The 26,009-nt window shown below is 35.7% G+C and overlaps 2 protein-coding genes across 8 annotated transcripts; both read right to left on the bottom strand.

Annotated features, from left to right (window-relative positions):
* Positions 1 to 3,100: 3,100 nt before the first annotated feature.
* Positions 3,101 to 19,319, bottom strand: LOC126703406 (HIPL1 protein). 2 transcript variants are annotated; one of them, XM_050402371.1, is made up of 7 exons: positions 19,069 to 19,319; positions 6,760 to 6,917; positions 5,541 to 6,338; positions 5,247 to 5,463; positions 4,615 to 4,793; positions 3,858 to 4,099; positions 3,101 to 3,681 (listed from the first exon to the last, which is right to left on the bottom strand). In XM_050402371.1, exons 1-7 carry the CDS (start codon positions 19,157 to 19,159, stop codon positions 3,282 to 3,284), a joined length of 2,085 nt encoding a protein of 694 aa, XP_050258328.1. In that variant the 5' UTR covers positions 19,160 to 19,319; the 3' UTR covers positions 3,101 to 3,281. The 2 variants fall into 2 exon arrangements, with proteins under 2 accessions (XP_050258328.1, XP_050258327.1); XM_050402370.1 differs by lacking the exon at positions 19,069 to 19,319 and adding an exon at positions 7,072 to 7,577.
* LOC126703407 (protein NUCLEAR FUSION DEFECTIVE 4-like) lies at positions 12,068 to 17,097 on the bottom strand. 6 transcript variants are annotated; one of them, XR_007648051.1, is made up of 4 exons: positions 16,530 to 17,097; positions 13,820 to 15,078; positions 12,907 to 13,020; positions 12,509 to 12,798 (listed from the first exon to the last, which is right to left on the bottom strand). XR_007648051.1 is itself a non-coding variant. In XM_050402372.1 (2 exons), exons 1-2 carry the CDS (start codon positions 16,989 to 16,991, stop codon positions 13,882 to 13,884), a joined length of 1,659 nt encoding a protein of 552 aa, XP_050258329.1. In that variant the 5' UTR covers positions 16,992 to 17,097; the 3' UTR covers positions 13,598 to 13,881. The 6 variants fall into 6 exon arrangements, 1 of the variants encoding a protein (XP_050258329.1); XR_007648052.1 differs by having other exon boundaries at positions 12,912 to 13,020; XR_007648053.1 differs by lacking the exons at positions 12,509 to 12,798; positions 12,907 to 13,020 and adding an exon at positions 12,068 to 12,501.
* Positions 19,320 to 26,009: the final 6,690 nt, after the last annotated feature.

The following is a 26,009-nucleotide window of genomic DNA, read 5'->3' as shown; positions in this document are numbered from 1 at the left end:
GACTTCCTTGAGTCTGGACAAGCTGCCCAGTCAGAATCAGTGTAGGCTTTGACATGTAACTCTTATTTAGCATTAAAAAAAATAAACCCTGTACTGGACATCCTTTTAGGTACTGTAAAACCCTATGAGTTGCATGTAAATGAGGCGGCCTAGGCTTTTCCATAAACTAACTAAGCCTGTGAACACAATAATTCAAATCAGGACTTGTTAAAGTGAGGTAAAGCAACTTACCCACCATCCTTCTATACATTGTAGGGTCATTGAGTAACTCTCCTTCATCCATGGACAATTTAGAATTATGTTCCATAGGACATTTCACTGTTTTAGACCCCAAAGCACCTGCTTCTACAATTAAGTCCAGCACATACTTTCTTTGACACGCATAAATTCCTTTAGAGGCCTAAGAAATACTTCACTGGACCCAATTCTTTGAGTTTAAACTTGTCATGGAGAAATTGCTTGAACTGATTAGCAGCAAGTACATCATTGCTTGCTACCAAGATGTCATCAACGTAAACAAGAACTGCTTGAACAAACCCTTGAGTGGGGATGACATCAACAAGTTTGGCAAATCACTGCCTACTGGCTTGTTTTAAGCCATACAAGAACTTTGTTAACTTGCATACCAATCTCTCCCCCTTGCTGCCAGACTGAGTAAATAGAAAAGGAGGTAAGTCCATGCAAACCTCATCAGTCAAATTGGAAACTCGTTGGTGCACTCTTTAGCCAAGTTTGCTAAGTCTATCTTTGATAATGTATCTTGGATGAGGGATCCTCCTTTTCTTGCCTTAGAGGCTTTGTTTCTTTGATTTAATTGTTTCTCTTTTGTGAATGATAGTTTTTTCACTAAAAAAAAAGAAATGAAAAATATATATAAGCTTAAAATATGTACCATAGCCATATGATGTATAACCTATCAATCAATTATTTTTATCATATGTGAAAACCACATCTTGGAGGCAAAGATGGTAGATGGCCCAGGTCCACTTCTTTTCTTTTTAATAAAGTTCATCATTTAGTAAAAAAAAAAAAAAAAAAAAAAAAAAATAATCCAATTGGTTTGTCGTGCCAAGGACATTAACTATTAAGCCACCCATATGATAGATATGTGCATATCACACTTCAGGTTCACTTTGGTCCCCCCTTAGTGATAATTGTTATCACACTAAATATCTGTTGAAGAAATTCCAAAAGAATGTTTTCTCAATCTGTTTACAGAGGTTCTTCGACAAAGCTGGACTCAACTTGAAGCAAACCAGTTTTGAGTCTCAGGGATCCATCTAGAAGGTGAAGGTTGCTTTTTAAATAATATTTCTCATGTTATAAAATGAGATTTACCACCCCTCTCTCTATTTTATATTATTTCCTTTTCATGATATCTAGATTTAGTTTCAGTCTTCTCATATTTTACTAGCAAGTTAGAAGCAATCTTGTCATAATCTTTTCTTGTCTCTCTCTTTAAAGCTATTCTCTGTTTCAGTTTGGTCATCATATTCATGTTAATGAAGCATCTTTGGTGAAGTAATCAAATCTTTGTGTGGATAAAAGTCATGATTTCAAAGAGAGATGACTAAGTTGAGAATCTAATTCATACAGTTGTCCCTCTAATGCTTCATAGTCTCTTTCTCAATCGTACAAATTAGTTCCTAATCTATTATAGTTTCTTCATCACACTGTTAAAGGATCTTTGGTAGTGATTTTTCAAGATATTCTCTATGAGTGTTGATTTCAAAAGATATGCGTCGGATACTTTTGCAGATATAGTCACCCTTAAATAATGTATTACATGTTTCTCGAATTCTAATTTCTATTATACTTTATTCATTTAGTGTTGGCTTTTCCTTATCTTCGGTGGGATTATCAAAATATTCTTTTGAGTCTTTATTTACGAGGGATTATAAAGTTGAGATTTTTGAATATACAGTATCTTTAATGATTTATGATCTACTTAGTCGTGTTTAGTAATTATTACTTAATACTTTAATAATTATAAATGTTTTTGGCTTGATGATGAACAATTAGAGTGTGGCGTGTATGCGGTTTAAGTGATTGTCCAGCAAATGATATTCTTTGTGGTTCTAGATGTTTGTGAATCAAACAGCACTTCTCCTTCCCCACTATTTACCTATCTAAAAAAATAGTGTCATCAAAGAATTGACTCCCAAGAACCAAGAATTGGACCAAGGACGCATTATCAAGGGAGATGTCAACTCACACGAAGTATTATGATTTAAGAGCCTTATTAAAAAAAAAAAGGTACTTCAAAGATTTAGATTCTTAATCCAAGATTTTATGCTTATTAGGTAGCAAACAATTGAATCTTGGAAGAAAAGGACCTCTAGGTTGTAGTTTGTACCGGTTCTCAAAGAGTGATTATATCCTTTTGGAAAGTAAATATTGGAAGCCTCTAGGAAAGTTATTCATGTACTTCTCTGATTCCAAATACTTCAACCCAAAGACCAAAGTTTTAAATACCATGTTATTTCCATTGATGATTCTACTAATTTTCAATATGTTCTTGAATTCACGCATCTTAGACACACTGTTGGGCATTTGGGATGCCCTTACTAATAGAGTTATCACATGTAATACAAGGTTTACATCCACTATCCACGGGGAAATTTGATTTCTTAACTCCTCAGTCTTAGGATGCATCTAATGCACAAGGCTCCCATTTCTAGGGGGTTTGAGATAGGTGGTTGGTAGGCTTTCTATCATATCCAATACAGTAATTTTGAAAAATGACAAAAGCTAAATAACAAAGTGTATATTTTATGGAGAGAGAGAGAGAGTTGAGTCCACGCTGTGCAGTGTGCATTTGAACCACCCTTGAATTTATTGTTCAGTGTATGCCGCTGTTCTTCAAAGATGGGGTGTGAAATCATGTCAAGTTGCTATGAAAATTTGTTTTGTAGTTTTACTTGATACAGGCTATATAGTTATTGGATATCTGCAATTCATGTCACTTTAAATGTTGATGAAAATAGAATATACTTATTCCAAGTTGCTTCAGATTAATAATCATTATAAGAATCTCCTTTCCTGCAAACATTTCTGTATACTCCACAGCTTTGCTATTGAACTATAGAGGATTTAACTCTGCCAGAAAACTTGACATAATTAATAGAAAAAACGTAAAAGCACTTCAGTTTTCATCTTGTCAGTCCCCATATACAAAAGCTTAAAAGGAAAGAAAAAAAGGTTACATAGTACAAAAAGATTCACAAGCCATTGCAACGAACACCCCCTCTTTATAAATAACATGCAGATATTGTAAAATACTAGACAAAACCAAGCAAAAGCAATAACAAAGAAGAGAATAGGAGGACTACATTGTTACATGGGTCAATCAACTGGTTTGCATGAGATTTCGGAGAAGAAGGACTTGGACTTGCAAGACTAGTAACATTTTCCTTTGAACAAGTGTAATTACAACGGCTAGGACGAACGACTCTGTAAACACCACTGCTGGCAAGGAGATAAATATCCTTCCGGTTGTCCTCCCCGAATGAGTAAATGTAACCCAAAGCTGGAAGAGAACTTCCTGGCAGGGAGCTGCATTGTAGAGGAGAGTCAGCTGCACAGCTGAAGGAAATTTTACTACTGCTAAAATTCCCACTGTCTACTGGATTCTCTATGCCAGCCCATAGGGCAGTTGCATACAAATCTGCATATAAGTACCTGAAAATAATGATCGAGCGAGTTGTTAGCAAGGATCAATATTATTGCAAAGATCAGCATGGTAGTCCCAAGAATAAATCTTCATTCTTTTTTGGTTGATAGCTTTTGTAGATTATCAGCATGGTCAGTTCTTCAACTTGTCATATCTACATAGAATGAAAAAAGAGCACATTTACCTTCCGTACATACAAGGATCAGTCATAGACCGATAGAAATAGCCCCCTGTGATTGATGCTGACCCTTCCTTCTGGTTTACATCAGAATGGGTATATCCCATCACAGGAAAAATTGGGCTTATGGAACTTGGAGTTGTATTTCCACCAGGTGAATCTGGAGGAGTGTAAAGAAGGGGGCCCTCATAAACACGCCAGCCATAGTTTCCATCCTTGGTGATGATATCCACCTCCTCATATCGATCCTGTAGGTAATCAAAAGTGTCATATATGTTCAGAAACAAGTGGTCTTGGGGTTGTTTCTTATTTCATGGCCTCTGAACATGCAAGTTCATAATGAAATGAAGATGCATAAGCATCACCACAATAGCAGAAAGAAAATGAAGCAATTGCTGAAATTGAAATGTCCTTACTCTAGAAACACAATGGACTCACTTCAAATTCTACCTCGAATGCACAATAGAGAATGAAAAAAAGACATCAACTTTCTGACATCTTTGTAAATTCATATGAAACCATTGGTAAAAGAGACCTAAATATTAATCTGTGGTAGTGTGAGATGTACTTGATGCAAGCAAGACAGTGGAATTAATTAATCAAGGGCATTTTTCAAAAAAGGCTGGTCACAGTCATATTTTTGTGAGGAAATCCTACCAGATGCTTCATAAAATTGTATCTCTTTTATATATATGTTGAATAATGGTAGCATAATAATGGCCAGTCAGATACTATTTAAACTTGAAAGAGAAATATCTCAAACCTGCCCAACATCAGCACACATAAAGTAGGAAGGCCTTTCGGAATCAAAACTACAGCGCCAAGGATTTCTTAATCCAGAAGCCCATATTTCGGGCTGCAAGCCTGTATCTTCCTCATAAGGATTATCTTTGGGGATAGAATAGTTTCCCCACAGATTGAGTTTGGCAATTTCTGCAGCACCTGAAAAGACAGTGCAATGGACAAGAGTGAGAAAAAAAAAAAATGCAAAGTACCACTTAAACTATGCAAGTGAAACAGCTCCTATTTACACTCCTCCATTGAGAAAATATCATGTCTAGGACATTATATTTATAATCATGGTTTCAGAATTACAATTTTTTTTCTTCTACTTTTCCCCTTTTTCTGATTGATCAGCACAGAGTCACTAGAGAAGGCAGATCTTTCACATAGTCCTTTTAGTTCCTAGTAAAAATTGGAGAGAGCAAGCAAGGTAGGCAGTGAAGTGATGCTTTGAACAAAAAGAGTACTTACAGAGATGTGAGATAAGTAACCATTCACAGGTAGGAAGATATGAAGAAGGCAGCAGATTGAATAAGTAAAAGAAATTTAAATAAATAATAATAATAATAAATAAAAAAACTATATGCACCAACATTCTCTGCTGATACTCACTTGGTACGTTATCAACATCGAGCCTCAAAATTTTGCCAAGCAATGATTTCTTGTTTTGGGAAAAATTGTAAGGATCGCCTGTACCACCACCATCTCCCATCATGAAGTATAAATATCCATCAGCAGGTCCAAAGAGTATCTGCCCTCCGTGATGAGATGTAAATGGAAGGCCCATAGTAAATATCCTTCTCACTTCAGTTGGCTTGGCACTTGTTGCCTGGGAAAAAGATGAAGTCATTTCTAATCATTTGAGTTAAATAAAAATGGAAAAATTCAGTGTTTAGAGATTTGTACCAAGGAAGGCTGGGATGCAGTACCATTAGCAGTATACTCTGCAACAACATTTTGATACTGGCATGGCTGGGCACCATTATCAGTTCCTAGCTTTGAAGGATCACAATTGACATCTGAGTTACATGAACATCTTCCAGTACATCCGGACCACTTAGCCTTATCACAATTAAACGAAGCAAAGAATCGCCCGTTTTGTGCAAAGTTTGGATGAAATGCAATACCCATCATACCAAATTGAGTATCAAAATATACTTCATCAGTTAGATCTACAAAAGGATTGGATTCATCAAGCCCTAATGCTCCTCCCGATCCCTGATCAGGAATAGTTGCTAACCATATCTTTCCTTGTTGGCTAGCAAAAAATGCACGGTTTGACCCATCAGGATGAGCAGCCATGCTGAGGTAAGATCCATTCCCTATCTTCTCAAGACACAAGCCAAGTGGGGGGCTAGGAATTTCGGTGTTATTTAGCATAACAGGTTGACCATCAAAACATACTGATGCAGTACTGGAAGCTCCACCAAATGCATTGCAGAAATCAGTTTTAGACTGCCACAAGTCAGTCAGTTTGCTAAGATTGGAATTGACTGGTAATCCAGCTTGACCTTTTAGTGAAGGGGCAAATGGAGACTTCATGAAAGACACATTTTGGCATGTATCCCATACATTAGAGCAGAAGTTATTCGCTGCTTGGCTAGATTGGGACGAATTTGCTGAAATAGTGGAGTTGCAAAGTATAGGAACTGGCCGGGGTGTAGAACCAATTGTAAATAGCTCAGCTGAAAATGGATCGCATCTCTACGCACCATGATAACAAAGAATTGAAACACATCATAATTCATACATCTTTGTTTAGAACATTTGAAAAAAGGCACATACAACAACAAAGAGAAGATTCAATCATTTAGTATGTTTACGAGCTTATTTGCCTAAAAGATATGCTAATATTTAACTCAAACTTCAGCAAGACCTTCATAAAAGGTAGCTAAATTGAAAACCATTTCCTTACGAATGCAAAAATCAAATATGTATTACACATGCAGCAACTGGAGGAGATTAAAGGACAGTTCTTATAAATTTCAAGTTGACAACATCTATTCATCCAAAACAACCTATATATTTGGCATTGAAACGGAAACAAACACATCATGCTCCACCTACCTAAAATCTGAAACTTGGAAATTTAAAAAAAAAAAAAAAAAATTTAAGAACTTCTTACCGCACAAAGTATTGATTTCATAACAGAAGCACATCTAGAATCAGAGATATTCATTGCTTCGAATTGCTTCTGTAATTCTAAATCCTCTGTGGAGTTGCAGCATGAGCTCGCATTGTAAGAACAAAACTTCAGTGTGGTGTTCAGGCTTAAGGGTGCCGCTACACCAATTAAATCAGTAGAAATGACAAGTCAGTTCAGAATTGAGATAGATTCTTAAACATAAAGCACTGAAAAAAAAAAAAAAAAAAAAAACTGCAAAATTTAACTGCAGAAAAAAGAGGGGGAACAAGTATGAAAGGAAATTAAACCCACTTGAATCAATGCATAAGGGATGTGAAAAGGAAGCATCAAAAAGCAGCAGCAAGCTACAAAATAGGAGGGCACTAGCAAGAAGGCGACCCATCTCAGCAAACAAATAGACAAAAAGCAGATATTCTACTATAACATCCCTCCCTTGAATCTGCTTGAGAGTCTAAAGCAGCAGTAGAACATGGCTAACTTCCAAAAATTAATGGCAGATTATATACAAAGAGAAGGTTTGCTGGCTCTTGAACATGCTGCCCATTACCAACTTCTCTGTATCTTTCAGTTAACTATTGGCCCATCTACACATCCTATCTTTTGACTTTGTGGGGGGAATTCATTTTCAATTCTCTCTCTCTCTCTCTCTCACATATTTTACATACCATTTCCAACTTATCTCTCTCAGCATCCACAATAATTTTCAACTCTCTCTCTCTCTCTCTCTCTGGGTTAACTGCAGCTTCCAGAAGAAATTTTTTTACAAATTTCTTTTCAAATTGATAAATTAAAAAAAAAAAAACCCTTTATATTAAAAGATTTATGCAATAGCATGATCCAAAAAAAGAATAAAAAAGGTAAAGGATAGAGACAGAAACTAGAACGGTTTGTATAGTTGACTTTCATGAATTCTTTATTCAAAGGATTTAAAATAATGGTAGTGGTTGAGAAGAAAACCACTGGTTCCCAAATGAACAACTTGCAGAGATCTTGGTTGGTTCAGTGGTTCTGTGCTCACATTGATTTCCCTTTTATGGGTTCAGCGTTTTCAACCTACACCAAAGGACAAGCCTAAAAACTTGACCAAAATTCAACTATGAACGAAAAGTCGAAAACCCACTTGCATTAACATAAAAGGAAAAAGAAGCTGAGAAGAGAGGGGTCCAGCAATGACTGTGATACCAATAATATGACACACTAACAAAGATATGAATGGAAATATTAGTTTTTTTTGCTCAATAATGGAAATATTAGTTTTAACTAAAACTATAGCCCTTCTAGATAAAGAAAAGAGACATCACATGCTTGACATAAATGTTAGATAATGTTTTCTGGCGCAAAAAGAATAGAATAATCACCAGGTCAAGGTCTACTCACAGTCACGTGTGTTTAGTGAAATGTCTCTGTAATAATGGCTGAAAATAGGGGCAGAAAGTGAAAAAGGGGCTTCTTGGCTTGATTTATTTCCTGAAAACTGTTTTCTGAAAACATAGAAAACAAAAATGTGTGTGTGTGTGTGTGTTTTTTCAGAGATTACCATTGACCAATTACCAATCAGACAGTTGTGGTTCTACTCTTCTTTTGTTTATTATGTATCTCCTCTTTTTGGTGTTATGAAGGTCTTAACTAATGATGTATACCCGAACCACACCGGGTGTAACTGTTTCTGTTTAATCTAATCTAATTATCTCCTCTTTACCCAAAAAAAAAAAAAAAAAACATATTACTGAGATGAACTTTGAGGAAAGGAATCAACTGGTAGTGAGAGTGGACCCCACGGGAGATTGGAGAAAGTTTTGTACTTCCAGAAATGCCTGTTCCTGCTTTACTTATCTGTTTTTGACTGAGCCTGACTCTAGCATGTAACATTGTAAAAGTCAATATTCCAGGATATTGTGTACAAGAATAAAAGATTCCATGTTTTGTGGGCTTAAAACTAGAGTACAAATCTTCTATCACATTCTTTCTATTCTATTATATATTTTACAAATAAAAATATATTAAATGTCCATCTAATTTATTAAATGTCAAATTTATGCCTTCTATTATTTCAAATTTTTAAAATAAATAAATAAATAACCCATCATATTTAAGTAATTGAAATAATAAAAGGCATAAATTTAGCATTTAATAAATTAGATGGACATATGATATATTTTTATTTGTGGAGTATATAATGGAGCAGGAAGAATGAGACAGAAGATTTGGTCTCCTTAAAACTGTGTCCCCTGTTTTGTTTTTGTTTTTATTTATTTATTTATTTTAGTGTAGCCTAAGATTCTTTATTTATTTATTTAATTATTATTTATTTTTTTAAAGGAACAAACAAAAAGAGTTAGAATGTCGGATGAGAGAGAGACAAATTATATTATACATAATTGTCGTTTATATCTTTAAGACATTTGTTAATGAAATATTTTGGAAGATTATTTTTTTATAACTATTTTAGAAGAATATTAATTTCACTTTTAAGAGGAATATAAAAAGCCTATTAAAAAAATTAGTTTTTTTTTTACCATAAAAATTTTCTAATAGTATTTTTTAAAGCTAAATGAATTATTTTAGAGAGTCCATTAACAAAATATTGTTGAATATTATAAAAATAGGTAACATGACTGGCTACATAGAAAACTAGTGAACCCGTGTAGTGGTAATGCACAGATCATCTATTGTAGAATAAAAAGAAGATTCCAACTTTTGTCTAAAAAAAAAAAAAAAAAAAACAGAAGGAAAATCCCAACATCTCAAGTCTAGGATGTCCATTGGTCGGATTTAAGAATATACGAATTTGATTCGAAATGTAGTTTGTGTTAAGACATTTAAAAGTCGAATTAAGTTTGATTGTTGATTAATTTTTTTAAAAATATTAATCTATATGTATTTCTAATTTGTTGGGTAAGATTTATTTCTAATTTAAATATTAAAAATACAAGTGGCGCTATTTATTTACTTAAATGAAAAAAAAAAAGAAAAAAAAAGCGGTGCTGTATATTTATGTTGTGATATGAAGTTGCTTAGCTGACCAAGAAGACAAAGCCAATGAGAACTCAAATAGTCAAATGTAACAAATGTTAACCATTGGATTAATATAGCAGTATATATGGAAACGATATATATATATATATATATATGAAGGAAAAATGCTAAAATTATTACTACTTATTTTAAAACAACAAGCTTACAATTTGAAGTGATAATGGAATTTTACGGGTTGGCTTGCATTTTAGGATCACCTCAAGAAATTCTTTTGTGCAATAATATGATGTGTGTAGAACAAGAGACTATATACATCCATAGGAATGGTTAGATGTTTGAAAAGTGTTGGACTTCCTCCTTAGGGAGAAAAAATGATAATGAATGTGACAAATCCATCATTAGGGGAAAAAGTGATAATGAATATGATCAGATTCACACAAGTTTCATCACGGTACAATAGCTCTCTTACTAAATGATATGTTGCTAATTTATGTGTGTAGAGTAATTCAAAAAGGTGCACCTCTAGAACGCACATAAAAGATTATTTAATTTATTTCTTACGAGTAAAATGCATATTTATGTTTTTGTTCAGAATTAAATTTAAGTTTATATTTTATTTCTTTAAATAATTATTAAATATTAAAAAATAATTACTTTATTAGTTTGATGTTACTAAAAAAAATGTTTCAATTTTTTATAGTATAATTTGAACATCATTTCTTTTAATATTTTCTTCCAATTAAAATATACAAAAATAGCTCAAAATGAGCGAGAAAGAGATGAACAGGTAAAACAAACCACATAAGGTGTACAGAATGTGACTTGCCATGTGAAATTACAAGTCCAAATGGTTTAGAGCAATTTGACAAACCTGCCTTATGGCAAGCACTAATTATTGTGTTAGTCCTGCTTTACTTATGTATTCTATATAGATTCTTATCATTAATCTTATTTTCAAGCTAAACTTTAACACTTTGACAAAATGTCTTTTTTTTTTTTTTTTAATATTCTTTCTCAAAATGTATAAGCTTATTATATATATATATATATATATATATATATTGAGAAACTAGTATATGAAATATATATAAAATTTTATTGCTTAAGAATTATGGAGTAGATATGAATATATGATTATACTGCAATTTCTTAATTAAGTAACCAAAACGGTGACTTTGGCATTATAAAAATTAGTATTTGACTGAAAGACTGAAATTAGCACTTGCTACTTTTGAATAGAACCCTGAGATTGCTTTTATTTTCTAAAAAATAGTGAACCTGTTTGGACGCTATATCTAATATCAACGTCTGTGAAGCTCCCCCCACCCCCCACCCCCCCAAAAAAAAAAAAATACAGCAGGCAGAGGGAGAAATGTTGACACTAAAATAGCTAAGGATCCAAATTCCTCTGAGGAACTTAAGAAACTTATAACTTTTTGGGAATAATTAAAATTTTCATTAATTAAAAGCGAGTACGAAGAAAATAGTTGGGATCCCCTAGTGGAAAACACAAAAAATAGGTTTACAATAATTTTGCCACAATTATTGAATAAATGTCATCTACCTTTTTTTAAGCTTAATTATCATTCTATTTGATGTATTGTTTCTCTCTCTCTCCCTCTCTCTCTCTCTCATTGTAGTTCTTTTCTCATTATTTTTTTTCAAATATTTTCTAGGTTCCTCATTCTTGGAGAATCTTATTTGATATTAGATGGATTCCTAGCATTCTTCAATTTATCTTGATGCTGATGATTATATGATCTCAATATATTTTTTTTTTACATGGAGTTAGAAAAATATGTATAATCTTATTGTATTTCATTTTATTTTCCATATTTGTAGAATTTTTTTCTTTACATATTAGATATCAAAAAAAATTTTGTTTTACTCAAATTTTGGTTCTAGCATAAAACTTATCAGTACTTTCTCTATTAGTTATATAAAGCAAAACAAAAATGTGCACACAAACGGAATGAGCATAAAAAAAAATTATTCAATTTATTTTGTGCAAATACATGTTTATGTTTATGTGTAAGTTTATCTTCATGTTGTTTTCATGAAAATAAGGGTAAAATACTATTTTGGCTCTTAAACTTTATCAAAAGTTTGTTTTTTGTTCTTCAATTTTAAAAAGCTCTTTTTTCATTCTTAAACATTGTAAAAAGTTTTTTTTTCCCCTAATAGTTTAACTTTTCAATAGTTTAGGAATGAAAAATTTTAAGGCCATACAACACAATATCTTCCAACTCCTCCACATAGGACAGTCCAACACAATATCTCCCAACTCCTTCACATGGGACACTTCAACATATGACAATTGTCTCCTTGCTGACAATTGCTGTATAAACTTTTCAACTCTTTGTTATCATACCTCTTTGTAAATGTAAAAGAGTGTCCTTATTGAGTTTAAAGTTTATGCACTAGCTTAACACCTATGGTTCATTCATAAACATACAACACAAATTAAGATAACCAATAGGGTTTGGCTTCCCTCCAGTGGATTTGAGCATTGGAGGGGACACGACACTTAAACATGTCTTAAAATGGACACATGTCAATCCCATGTCCAGTCCTATGCTCCTAAGAAGGAAGCCTCGCCCTAACCAATAAATCTAGATTTTTTTTTGATAGGTAAGTTACACGCGCATCCAGTAGGTCTTAAATCCACGATCTCACCCTCCCTAGCTAGCACTTGCAAAAGGAGGAATTGCTAGTTAAGCTAGAGCTCATTGGCATCTGATAAACCTAGAAATTAATGTTCAAAAATATAAATTCACAAATATGATACATAGTCGTTCAACAAGACGACATCTGGAGGTCGCATGTGTTAAATAACCTGTTTCTGAGCAGGAACAAACTCTCACTCAATAATGTGTATGTGTGCACAAATATGTAGGTATATGCATAAGCACAAACAGAGATATAATAATCATTAATTATTTGAAATCCTTCATATTTACAATTTTCAATTTTGTCTTCTTGATATTCTTAAATTTTTCTCAACAATATAGTCCAGCTCCAGCATGTCACCTCTGGTTGAACCTAATCAATAGATGGGCAGAGAGGATGATGCAATCACATAACTACCAGAAGAATCTGTTGCTTTTAGAAAATCATGCACAAGGATCTAGCAAAGGAAAACCAACTAACCATACATTCATGCCTCACAACTAGAGTCAAGTATGAGCAATCTGTATGCTAAAAAGAATGATTTCTCTGGTAAGATCACTAACTTAAACATCAGGGACCGTAGGCCAATGCCACCTACATTAATCATTGTGTCAAATAGTTACTCCATTACTAAGTCAACCACATAATCACTGTATCATCAAAACCCATTGTTCAAACAGAATATTTTGGGTAAAGGGCTCTTGAACCTTTTTTCAACTGATGAATCAGCCGAGAATTTCATCAGTCAAAAACCAATTGCCCACTACTTTTCAGGTGATTAATCAGATCTAAACTGTGTGATATTCCAAGCACATGATTTCTTTTTTTTCTTTTTTTCTTTTTTTAATTCTTCATAAACAATGAAAGTTATTGAAACAAAAAAAAAAAAAAAAATCACTAAAAAAAGCATCTAATGAGAGGGTAAAAACAATAAAATTTGTGGGACAAACACAAAGTAAACTAAACCAGATTCATAACCCAAAACAACTGTCTGGTGGGGAAACATTCTTATGACACAAGGGGGAACGAAGGGACTTCCAACTTAATGGGACATGATGAACACTTAATACTTCAATGGAAGCAAAAGAGGAGAAGAAACCAAAGAAGTCAGGGATTGAAACTGGAGGCATATAATAGAAATGAGAAAGGGTTACTTGGGGTAATAATGGCCTGGAGGGTGAGGTAGTGAGTTCAAGACCCAACGGGTGTGTGTGTGTGTAGCCTCCAAAACAAAAAGAAGATAAAAATGACGGAGTTGACTCCCTCTTCTCCCTAGAAAGGCCAAGCAAGCTCTTACACACATATCAATTTGTAGAGAATACAACAATGAACATGTTATGTTACAAGAAGCAACTAGAAAGAAAGAGAGAGCACTTTGGCATTTATGATTTACCTCTTTTACTCACTGAACAGAAGCACTTGACTCCTTCAAAGTATTTTACAATCCTCAACACTTTATCCCCTCAAAGAATGTATTAGTCTTCTGAGTATAACCTGATTATAGAAACTTTTTGTCCGAAAGTACAACCCCAAGGCAGCAAGAGACCCCAAAAGAGTAGCAGATGCCATGATAAGAAAAGACAACATGAAGCATTGAGTTCCAGTGCATGTTTTGCCAGCTCCTGATGCTTCTTTGTCATATATATAACCAACAACTCTCACAGAAAATATATAAGATCCAACAGGACTTGCTATGGTAATTGTATTGAAAATGGTACCCATATGAACCACGCCAAATATCTCAGAAGTGATAGTGGGCATTAGTGACCACTGAGAACCATAACAAACACCCACTAATACTGAACCAGCATATAGAGCACCAGGCAAACCAGAAGCAATCACCAAATAACCAATGCTCATGATTGCTAGCGTGATGACCATGAACAATGGCCTTGCACATCCTCTTGAGTGCAAAAAATAATCTGATACGTAGCCAGCTCCAAAACGGCCAAGAAAATTCCAAATGCTCCACAAAGAAACCAAAGTACCTGTCTCAAAGCTGGTGTATCCAAGAGATCCTCCTATCTGGCTCATGTTATTCACTGTAGCAAGTCCTGGGCCCATACCACAAGCCATGGCAAGAAATAAAATCCAGAAGTCTACAGTGTGCATAGCTTGCAACAGATTGAGATTTTGTTCTGCCTGTAAAGTCCTCCTATCATTATTATCCATCTCTTGATCAGTACTGCTGGGCAAATAGCGATACCCAGCAGAATCTTGTCTTGCATATATCTTCTCAGCAACCAGCTGGTTTGGATCATCCATTAGTTGGTCCCTCTCAATAACGAGAGTCTGTGAAATCCTATCAGAATCTCTTTGATGGGCTCTAATTGCTATGCAAAGAGGTGAGGCAAGCAGCAGCATGAGCAGCACAAATGCAATGACACGTATTGCAAATTGAAATAAAAAAATGTGCTCTAATATTATTATGGCCATAAGATAAGCAGCAATGACCAGTGCAATCAGTGAGAAAGAATCTAAGTGTTTCTTTTCATCTCCTTCATTAGTGTTGTTGATTCTCACAAACCACATGAGCAACAAAGTATTAATAGTAGGCAACAGTGCCAGCATCAGAAGATAGGATGTAGGCTTGTTGGTGAATATTGTCTCATATACTTCAATTAAAATTGCTCCACTTAAACCAAGAAAACCCTAGCAATAGATAAGAATTATTTTCAATATCCAAACTTAAGTCCTTGCTCCTAACAATCCAATAAGAAAGTAAATTCAAAGTCAAACAGTAACAATGGCGTAAGATATGACATAAGACCTGTTAGGAAGGTGAACTGCTTTTCACAAGCTTAGATCTCAAAAAGGGTTAGGAGATGAGTGATGTGGAGCAACAAACATTAATACCATTTGATTAGAAACTTGAACTTGTCAAGTATTTTCTTCCTCCTTTCATGTAATAGTGGATTTCACTAATTAAATTCATGGTGAGACTTACCACTCATTTAAGATGTGGGATTATCGCTTCTAGAGTGTGGTACAGAACATTTTTGCATTCTATATCTCAAATTGGTGGCCCGTATGATTTGCACGGCTTATTGGCAACTTAGCAAGCATGTTAGTTTGTAAGTTTTTTGTTAGTAAAGCTTCCACTACCCTAAGCATTCCTCTTAACTAATCATTGGATAAAATACTATAAAAGCACTTGTAGAAAGTAGAAACAATAAATGATGAAAAGTAAACCCCTCCCTATCATCAGTGATGCTGTTTCAGAGTTGGAAGTTGGTCTGAATGCAGAGGACAGGTAAGTCTGTTGGCAGCAAAAACCCCCACATATTTTCATTGCAATATTTTTCAGGTAACACCAAATAATTAAGCTAAAAAAACTACTTCCTCTGTCTGGCTCTCGTTTAATTGATCTTCTATTGCATTTCCAGATGTACTAAAAGATGATATTTTTGAAAAGTTACCAGACAGAATATTAATAACTCTCTCAATTTACAATCTACTTCATTTGAAAAGTTGATATCTCTTTTCTATTATGTTTATTAAGTACTTCTGAAATCCATGACAATAAATTAAGACGCCTCTTAAAAAAATTGAATTTTCTAACAAAATGGGAAGAAGCATTACCATAATTGCCTAAAAATTCAAATCTCGTAAGAAAAAGCGTAATTCTTATATCAATGAATATAAACGTTGCTTTTGATACATTCATTTCTACAAACTAAATTGCCTACCGCATTGACACATACTTTTGATGAGAAATACGTGCATTTTATTACGTGCATTGACACATACTGATATACACATGCTAAGAAACATGGACACATGTATGGGTACAGGTATAACATGAACAATTTTAAAAAATTATAACATGAAAATTATAACATGGACACGGGTATGACGATTTAGATAAAGTAACCGTACTTCCTGGTACATATGATATAATCATTCATCATTCATCACAAAAAGGGTAAAACTTACACCATGCAAAAGCTTGACATTAAAAATTTAATAATAAGCCAAAAGTACTAACAATTTTTAGTGAAAATAATTTTCACAAATAAAGTAAGGTAAACAGTAAACTCATAGGACAACCCATAAAAACCCGTCAAAAAAAAAAAAAAAAACTCAAAAGTTTAATGATGTACCTTCATAATGCCAACAATAGTGCCACTATAATTAGGAAAGTTCCTAACCCCAGTGACCACATTAGCAGTGTTGAAGAAGCTCTGCGCGTGAGCCGCCACCAACATGAACAAGCACATGGCCGCCATGGGAGGCCGAGGAATCAGCCCAACAACGGAGGCCCACATCAGGAAATACCCCAAAAAGCATTGAACCGCGCCTACCAGGTGGACCAGCCACGGCCCAGTACGGCGGCGGTGATTAGCTGTTGTGGCGGAGGAGTAGAGGACGCCGGAGAGGACGCCGGCGTTGACGCCTATGTCTTTGAAGACAGACACGGTGTCGAGCGTGGATTGGTCGTAGGCTTGGGTTGATTTTAGAACTGAGGAGTAGATGGAGAAGGTGTAGAGAGAGCCGCTTGTGCACTGGATCCATATGCTGGCTATGGTGGAGACCCATTTGGTATCGAGCTTGAGCACATCCATTTCTTATTGTTTGCTTCAGTTTGATGAGTTGGGTTTTTTTTTTTTTTTTTTTTTGGGGTTCGCTTAAGATAGTTCTAGCATTTTTCGGTGTTAAAAGTGTAAGAACTTTGTAGAGTGTGTAATGACTTTTGAGTTGGCATTCTATGGTCTTGACAGTTGGGCAATGATTCCAGTACATGTCAGCTCTTACTATACGGAATAATTATTCTTACATCTGGTTTTATAATTTGTTGACTCTTATTATTGTGAGTTAACGACAAATAATAGGTACATATGGGCCAAAAGTGTTAAAAAAAAAAAAAAAAAACTATCTTAGGAGTCAACAAGTTATGAAAGTTATGAAATTAGGTGTGTAATTATATGTATCTTTAAAATTATTTATTAAGTTCTTGACATTTGAGATCAAGTTCACAAGGAGTATTATTTTATACACAAACAAAAATATAGACTCCTTGAGTTTCAAGTTTCATTGGTAACTAAGTATTAAAGTGAGAGAATGTATTGTCTAAAGTATAATTTGTTTAGTTTTCCTTAAAAAGTTATTATGACTTTTGAGTAGTGTTTATAGTATATTTTTATGTTAAAACTTCATTCTCTTTCTCTTGTGTATGTGTGTTTGTATCTCAAAAATGAAAATAAATTGCATCGATTAAAATTGATTTTTTTTTTAATTGTAACTTGTTAGCTTTTAAAAAAGAAATTTATTATGATTTTTTTTTTGAAACTGTACAATATTCAATTAAAAAAATATTTATTTATTTACTTTTGCTCATTTCCAGTATAGTGAATGTGATGAAGGTTGACTAGTAACCATGAAGACAATACAACTACAACATATGCAACAAAGCAAAATGGTGGAATTTTGATAGCAATTATGAAATCATTTGACAAATGAGGAGCTTGACCAAGAAAATGATGAATGTGATAATGGTTGGCCGGTTAGAATTCACATTTTCCAAGAAAAGAAAGGCATCAAAGAAGATTTTAAACTAAAGATTCTATTTGTTTAGGCGAATAAAATATAGATCATATTTACTAGGATTCTTTTTTTTTTTTTGGTAACATATTTACTAGGATTATGCAGAAATTGACTAGAGCCAACCTAACGGACCAGCGTCGACCCAATTGACCCGACTCTAGCATCGACTGACTGAGTCGACCTCGGCAATCGGATGGAGAATCCTTCTCCGACATTGGTGCAGTGCTACCATTGGATCTGCAAATTCAAAATCGATATTTTTACCGAACTGACTGATACATGGGTTTTATAAACACACACACACACATTGTTAGGTTCTAAAAGTTTAAAATAATTGGCAAACTGTGGGTACAAACTTGTCTAAAAATAGATCTTAGAATCTATAAGGTTTATTAGACAATGCTCAAGGTGCTGCAAGTCAGGATACAAGAAAAAGGAAGCTACAGGTTTAAGAATTTGAAACATACTAGGTTCGACCAACGGGTTCTACAGAATTTAATAAAAGGCCATTAGCTTGTTAAACTCATGAAGTGATTAAGGTTTCAGATCTATTTCACATAATATTTAAAGAAAACCCTAAGACACGTTTTGTTATAATTTTGGAGGTGCTCTTGTGAGATTTAAAAGGTACTGTGCCTTCTCTGTTCAAAGTCACTATTGGAAATCATTCTCATACTATTAGAACCGGTAGATCTAAAGTTGCTGCATCAAGATCATACATAGCTAATGACTTAAACCTTCAAGGGTGGTCTTGGAGTCACAAATTAGAGAGTTTGTGTTGCTAAACCTTTGAGTGAGATCTTAAAATCACAAGCATGAGAGTTTGTATTCAGTAAATTCAAGATAGAAGAGTCCGTGGAGTCTGAGCTGCATGTGGTTAGTAAGTTCTACATGAGATAGCTTTAAATTTAGGATTTAAATCTATTGTAATCTTTCATTCTATCATAGTGGATTTGTTTACCTTGAAGATAGTTAGGTTAAATCCTCCTTAGATTTTTACCTTGAAACAGTTGGTTTTATTAGTTCTTAAACATAAGGCACATAAAAAAAAAAAAAAAAAAAAAGTGGGGAACAAGTATGAAAGGAAATTAAACCCACTTGAATCAATGCATAAGGGATGTGAAAAGGAAGCACAAAAAAGCAGCAGCAAGCTACAAAATAGGAGGGCACTAGAAAGAAGGCGACCCATCTCAGCAAACAAATAGACAAAAAGCAGATATTCTACTATAACATCCCTCCCTTGAATCTGCTTGAGGGTCTAAAGCAGCAGTAGAACATGACTAACTTCCAAAAATTAATGGCAGATTATATACAAAGAGAAGGTTTGCTGGCTCTTGAACATGCTGCCCATTACCAACTTCTCTGTATCTTTCAGTTAACTATTGGCCCATCTACACATCCTATCTTTGACTTTGCGGAGGGAATTCATTTTCAATTCTCTCTCTCAAACATATTTTACATACCATTTCCAACCAATCTCTCTCAGCATCCACAATAATTTTCAACTCTCTCTCTCTCTCTCTGGGTTAACTGCAGCTGCCAGAAGAATTTTTTTTTTAACAAATTTCTTTTCAAATTGATGAATTAAAAAAAAAAAAAAAACCCTTTATATTAAAAGATTTATGCAATAGCATGATCCAAAAAAAGAATAAAAAAGGTAAAGGATAGAGACAGAAACTAGAACGGTTTTTATAGTAGAATTCTTTATTCAAAGTACTTAAAATAATGGTAGTGGTTGAGAAGAAAACCATTGGTTTTCCCAAATGAACAACTTGCAGAGATCTTGGTTGGTTCAATGGTTCTGTGCTCACATTGATTTCCCTTTTATGGGTTCAGCGTTTTCAACCTACACCAAAGGACAAGCCTAAAAACTTGACCAAAATTCAACTATGAACGAAAAGTCGAAAACCCACTTGCATTAACATAAAAGGAAAAAGAAGCTGAAAAGAAAGGGGTCCAGCAATGACTGTGATACCAATAATATGACACACTAACAAAGATATGAATGGAAATATTAGTTTTTTTTTGCTCAATAATGGAAATATTAGTTTTAACTAAATCTAGAGCCCTTCTAGATAAAAAAAAGAGACATCACATGCTTGACATAAATGTTAGATAATGTTTTTTCTGGCGCAAAAAGAATAGAATAATCACCAGGTCAAGGTCTACTCACAGTCACGTGTGTTTAGTGAAATGTCTCTGTAATAATGGCTGAAAAATATAGTGGCAGAAATTGAAAAAGGGGCTTCTTGGCTGGATTTATTTCCTGAAAACTGTTTTCTGAAAACATAGAAAACAAAAATGTGTGCGTGTGTGTTTTTTCAGAGATTACCATTGACGAATTACCAATCAGACGGTTGTGGCTCTACTATTCTTTTATCATATATATAATTACCAATCAGACTTCAGACGTGCATGTAACATATTACTGAGATGAATTTTTTTTTTTTTTTTTTTTTTGAGAATCTACTGAGATGAACTTTGAGGAAAGGAATCAACTGGTAGTGAGAGTGGACCCCATGGGAGATTGGAGCAAGTTTTGTACTTCCACAAATGCCTGTTCCTGCTTATCTGTTTTTGACCGAGCCTGACTCTAACATGTAACATTGTAAGTCAATATTCCAGTATATTGTGTACAAGAATAAAAGATTCCATGTTTTGTGGGCTTAAAACTGTGTCCTTTTTTTAATTTTTTGTTTTTTAATTTAGCCTAAGATTCTTTATTTATTTATTTAATTATTATTATTTATTTTTTAAAAGGAACAAACAAAAAGAGTGAAAATGTCAGGTGAGAGTGAGACAAATTATATTACACATAATTGTCCGTTATATCTTTATGACATTTGTTAACGAAGTATTTTAGAAGAGTATTTTTTTTATAACTATTTTAGAAGAATATTAATTTCACTTTTAAGAGAAATATAAAAAACCTATTAAAAAAATTAGTTTTTTTTTTACCATAAAAATTTTCTAGTATTTTTTAAAGCTAAATGAATTATTTTAGAGAGTCCGTTAATAAAATATTGTTGAATATTATAAAAATAGGTAACATGACTGGCTACATAGAAAACTAGTGAACCCGTGTAGTGGTAATGAATAAAAAGAAGATTCCAACTTTTGTCTAAAAAAACAAAAAGGAAGGAAAATCCCAACATCTCAAGTCTAGGATGTCCATTGGTCGGATTTAAGAATATACGAATTTGATTCGAAATGTAGTTTGTGTTAAGACATTTAAAACTCGAATTAAGTTTGATTGTTGATTAATTTTTTTAAATATTAATCTATATGTATTTCTAATTTGTTGGGTAAGCTTTATTTCTAATTTAAATATTAAAAATACAAGTGGCTCTATTTATTTACTTAAAAAAAGGAAAAGAAAAAAGAGCGGTGCCGTATATTTATGTTGTGATATGAAGTTGCTTAGCTGACCAAGAAGACAAAGCCAATGAGAACTCAAATAGTCAAATGTAACAAATGTTAACTATTGGATTAATATAGCAGTATATATGGAAACGATATATATAAATGAAGGAAAAATGCTAAAATTATTACTACTTATTTTAAAACAACAAGCTTACAATTTGAGGCGATAATGGAATTTAAGGGGGTGGCTTGCATTTTAGGATTACCTCAAGAATTTCTTTTGTGCAATACTACGATATGTGTAAAACAAAAGACTACATAAATGCAGAGAAATAGGTAGATGTTTGAAGAGTATTTCCTTGTTAGGGAGAGAAAGTGATACTAAATGTGACGGAGCTATCATTAGGGGGAAAAAGTGAGAATAAATGTGATCGGATTCACATAAATTTCATCATGGTACAGTAGCTCTCTTATAACATGATATGTTGCTAATTTATGTGTAGAGTAATTCAAAAAGGTGCACCTCTAGAATGCACATAAAAGATTATTTAATTTAATTCTTACATGTAAAATGCATATTTATGTTTATATTTATGTTTTTGTTCATAATTAAGTTTAAGTTTATATTTTATTTCTTTAAATAATTATTAAAGATTGAAAAATAATTACTTGCAAATTGATACTTTATTAGTTTGATGTTACTAAAAAAAATGTTTCAATTTTTTGTAGTATAATTTGAACATCATTTCTTTTAATATTTTCTTCCAATTAAAATTTACAAAAATAGCTCAAAATGAGCGAGAAAGAGATGAACAGGTAAAACAAACCACATAAGGTGTACAGAATGTGACTTGCCACGTGAAATTACAAGTCCAGATGGTTTAGAGCAATTTGACAAACCTGCCTCATGGCAAGCACTAAAATCCTCAAACATGTCAAATGGCGGATTATTGCGTTAGTCCTGCTTTACTTATGTATTCTATATAGATTTTTATCATTAATCTTATTTTCAAGCTAAACTTTAATGCTTTGACAAAATGTCTTTTTTTTTTTAATATTCTTTCTCAGAATGTATAAGCTTATTTTGATATATATATATATATATATATATATATATATATATATATATAATTTTGTTTTTTTGAGAGACTAGTATATGAAATATATATAAAATTTTATTGCTTAAGAATTATGGAATGTATTAGAAAAATATAGATATGAATATATGATTATACTGCAATTTCTTAATTAAGTAACCAAAATGGTGACTTTGGCATTACAAAAACTAGGGGTGTTTGTGGTGCGATGCGTGTAGGGGGCGGTTTTGGGGCTCAGGCCCAACAGGCGGGTGGTTCTGGCCCAAAAGTCCCTCAACAATGAATTTGTAGAGAGTAGGTTACAGAACTAGGTCTTTGACAGAGGAAACGTAGTTATGAACAAGCCATGCAACCAGTTGGACGTAAGGATATTCCTCCAAGCTTTTGGAATAACAGTCCCTGGGGCTGTATTTTCTGCTTCTTGTCTCTAACTCCTTTCTCTTTTTCTATCTTTTTCTTCTTCCCGCTTGCGATCCCCTGGCCATGGGGATTTCCTTCTCTTATATAGCATCCTTCCTAAGATCACGACCCTACACTTGTCAACCATCTGGCCCTCTACTTGAGTGCCTGTCCCATAGGTCATCCTCCCTCTTTTCTGTGAGTTGCACTGGCCAAGATAATTCTGCGTTCCTGTCCTTTCCACATTAATGCGGCTGGAAAAGTAGTTCCTTGGCATTTAATGCGGCAGTTGTGGTTGCCCCCCTTCCTGAACGTAATGCACTATTCCTTCGTATTGGGTGACTTTTCGCCATGTATGGAGTGTGAATCGGACACCCACTTGGCGGGTCCGAGGAGGTACTCCTCCTCGGACGCCCCTAAGCAGGCCCGGCCCAACATGGTTGGGATGGGATATCCTATGCCCATGCCTTTTCTTCTTGTCGTGGTTGGGCTTGGTACATGTACTATGGCCCAACATCGGCTGACGGATTTTACCCCCACAATAGCCCCTCAAAATGCCTGCCTTTTTTCTGGGTCCGAGGAGAAAAGGCGGGATTTTGATGCTCACTAGACGGCTCGTGGTGAATCACTGCTTCACACGTGTAGGGGGAAGCACGCCTTCACGTGCCTCATTAATGCTGTGGGCAGTTAATGACCCAGGGGAAAGTAACCGCAGCTTTCGAGGTTTTACACTCGCCCAATCCAACGGTTGGAGGCAGGATCTACGGTGGACAGCGTTTCACGTGCCTTAGACGTGAGTGCGTCTGTTCAACTTCTACCGAGTATAATAGGCTTTGAGGGCGTTTGTCCCTCACTTTTGACGAGCATTCCAATATTTAGAACTTCTCAGAGCTTTCTCCTTCAGTCCGTTCTTACTTCCGCTGCCATTCTCTTGAAGACTCCTTCGAGCCTCTTATCCGTAAGTGCGCGCTTCTTCTCCATTATTCTTCATTAATCATACTACCTTCAAGTTGTTTTTAGGATTAGAGGGGATGGGTAGGCTTGAGAAAATGGTAGATTCTCCGACCGGTATGGCGGGCTTCAGGGCGAAGTATCGTATCCCATCGGAGGTAGGTTTAGAGTACTGTCATCTGGAGGACATTTTGCTCAAACGGAGAACAGGAGAAGTTGCAATTCCAATGATAGCCTTCGTGGAAGGAGGAATGACTATTCCAATGGGGAGAATAACTAGGGATTACCTACGTGGTCATAGATTGGCCCCCATTAATGCACCGCTAATCTGTTCCGGATCCTGGGGTGTGTCGAAACCCTGAACGATCAGATGAACCTCGGCCTCTCATGGCACGACGTGGTTCATTTTTATGAATGCCATAGGCTCGGCGACACATACTATCTAAAGTCTAGGACTGACGAAGTGAGGTTGATATCCTGCCTTCCGAAGTCCAGCAAAGGCTTGAAGGACGACCATTTGATCGTCTCCGGACCATGGTATGACGGCCCTCACTGTCCGACTAGGGTGGGAACGCCAGGTGGGGTGTCGTAGAGCTAGATTCCGTGGGGAGGACTTTGGTTTCAAGCTCCTCCCCCTCCTTTTTCCCTTTTTTATTTTAAACTTGTTGGTTTGGTTGCATGTCTCCTCGGACTAACATAAATCTTTTAACGGCCTTTGTAGACAAGGGACGAACATCCCCTCGGCTGAGCCTAGTCAATATCCCGGCCCTAAATTACCTCCTGAGGTCCGAGATCTTCGTTAGCGAGGACGGACAACTACGGTTGGCTCCTTTGATTTTGGATTACACTCCACTCACTCGAGCCCAGGTAGAAGCCGGACAAGCTATAAGGGCCGGTAGTCTGAGATTAGTACGGATTGATGTTTCCATACCAGGGTTCCTTGCTGATACAGACTTGCCTCCTATTCAGTTACCTCCCCAACGTGTCTTTCCCCCAGTAGTTATCCCAGAGGAGGAGGCCGACTCTTCACATTCATCCTTAGAGGATCAGATAGACCAGTTCCAATTTACTGAGGAAGGGGAGGCTTCGGTCAGAGTAGTAGAGATCTCCGACTCTGACGCTGATTTAGACCGTGCCTCAGCGGCTCCTAGTACTGGTTTGGTCATCGCACAACCTGATATCAGCGAGGACACAGAAGAAGAAGAAGGAATGGACCTCCAGCCGAGGACTGGCCTCAGGGGTCTTCTATCCAACAGGTCCAAAGGGCAGACCTCCAAGGAAGTCTCGAAGGGACAGATCGTCCCCAAAGCCCCCGCTCCTCCTCCCCCTCCCTCGTCGGGTGCGGCGCTGCAGCCTATGCCTAACCTAAGGCGAAAAAGGCCTGTAGAAGAGATGGAGGAGGGAGAGGTTGCCCGTGAGAAAGCCGGGTCTAAAAAGAAGGGCAAGGAAACGAAAGAGCCCCGAGAAAAAAGGACCAGGTCCACTGAGAGCCGAGATGAGGCGGCCACTTTGAGGGGACCACGAACATGGTCTCCTCGGATCGAGCTAGATGGCGCTCCAATCCTCTGGGATGCGACCCTATGGGAGTCCCAGCGAGAGCAGGCTTCGTTCATGGCCGAGGCGCTGCAGCAGCCTCTTCTCTTGCCCCGTGATATGGAAGGCCTTAGAAAGATTCGTCAGCCAGAACTTTTCATGTCACTGAAGAGGGACATGGCTGTGGTAAGTGGAATCTTCTATCTTGTCTTTATGTTGAGAACCTTCTTATTGTCTTATTTTGGTATCGTCTTCATTTCCGTCCGAGCGCAGGTCACCCAACAAATTTATGTTGCTGAGGAGTGGGCCAAGAAGGCCCGTGAGGATATGCATAGGGAGGCTCAGTCCCGTGCTGCGGCTGAGAGGGCCGCTGGCGATCTCAAACGAGATCTTGATCGTCAGGATAATGAGCTAAAAGAGGTGAAGAAGGCCAATGCGAGTGCAGAGGCTGGCCTGAAGAATGCTGAAAAGCAAGCCGACGAGCTGCGCAAGCAGCTCCGTCACTCTGAGGAAAGACTGTCAGCGGAGCAACAGGCGGTTTCGGAGCTTAAGGCTGAGCTTGCAAGGACCAAGGAGGAAGCTCGCTTGTCCAGGGAGGTTGCCGAGAAGGCTGTGGCGGCTTCGTATGAACGTGGAGTTCACGATACTGAGGAGAGACTGGCCGAGGAAGTTGCCACCGTCTGCAGGGAATACGTC

The sequence above is a fragment of the Quercus robur genome, chromosome 10, assembly GCF_932294415.1.
Source record: "Quercus robur chromosome 10, dhQueRobu3.1, whole genome shotgun sequence".
Taxonomy (NCBI): Eukaryota; Viridiplantae; Streptophyta; class Magnoliopsida; order Fagales; family Fagaceae; genus Quercus; species Quercus robur.
Note: the sequence above shows the minus strand (reverse complement) of the source record. Positions and strands in the feature narration are given on the sequence as shown.

What these genes read in the sequence shown, in the direction of transcription:
- LOC126703406 (XM_050402371.1), bottom strand. Translation starts at nt 19,159, where the DNA reads ATGGGTCGCCTTCTTTCTAGTGCCCTCCTATTTTGTAGCTTGCTGCTG. An exon ending in TCCCTTATGCATTGATTCAA is followed by an intron (nt 6,918 to 19,068) that starts GTGGGTTTAATT and finishes TAATTGGTGTAG; the next exon opens with CGGCACCCTTAAGCCTGAAC. An exon ending in TGAAATCAATACTTTGTGCG is followed by an intron (nt 6,339 to 6,759) that starts GTAAGAAGTTCT and finishes CATGGTGCGTAG; the next exon opens with AGATGCGATCCATTTTCAGC.
- LOC126703407 (XM_050402372.1), bottom strand. Translation starts at nt 16,991, where the DNA reads ATGGATGTGCTCAAGCTCGATACCAAATGGGTCTCCACCATAGCCAGC. An exon ending in CTATTGTTGGCATTATGAAG is followed by an intron (nt 15,079 to 16,529) that starts GTACATCATTAA and finishes ATCTATTGCTAG; the next exon opens with GGTTTTCTTGGTTTAAGTGG.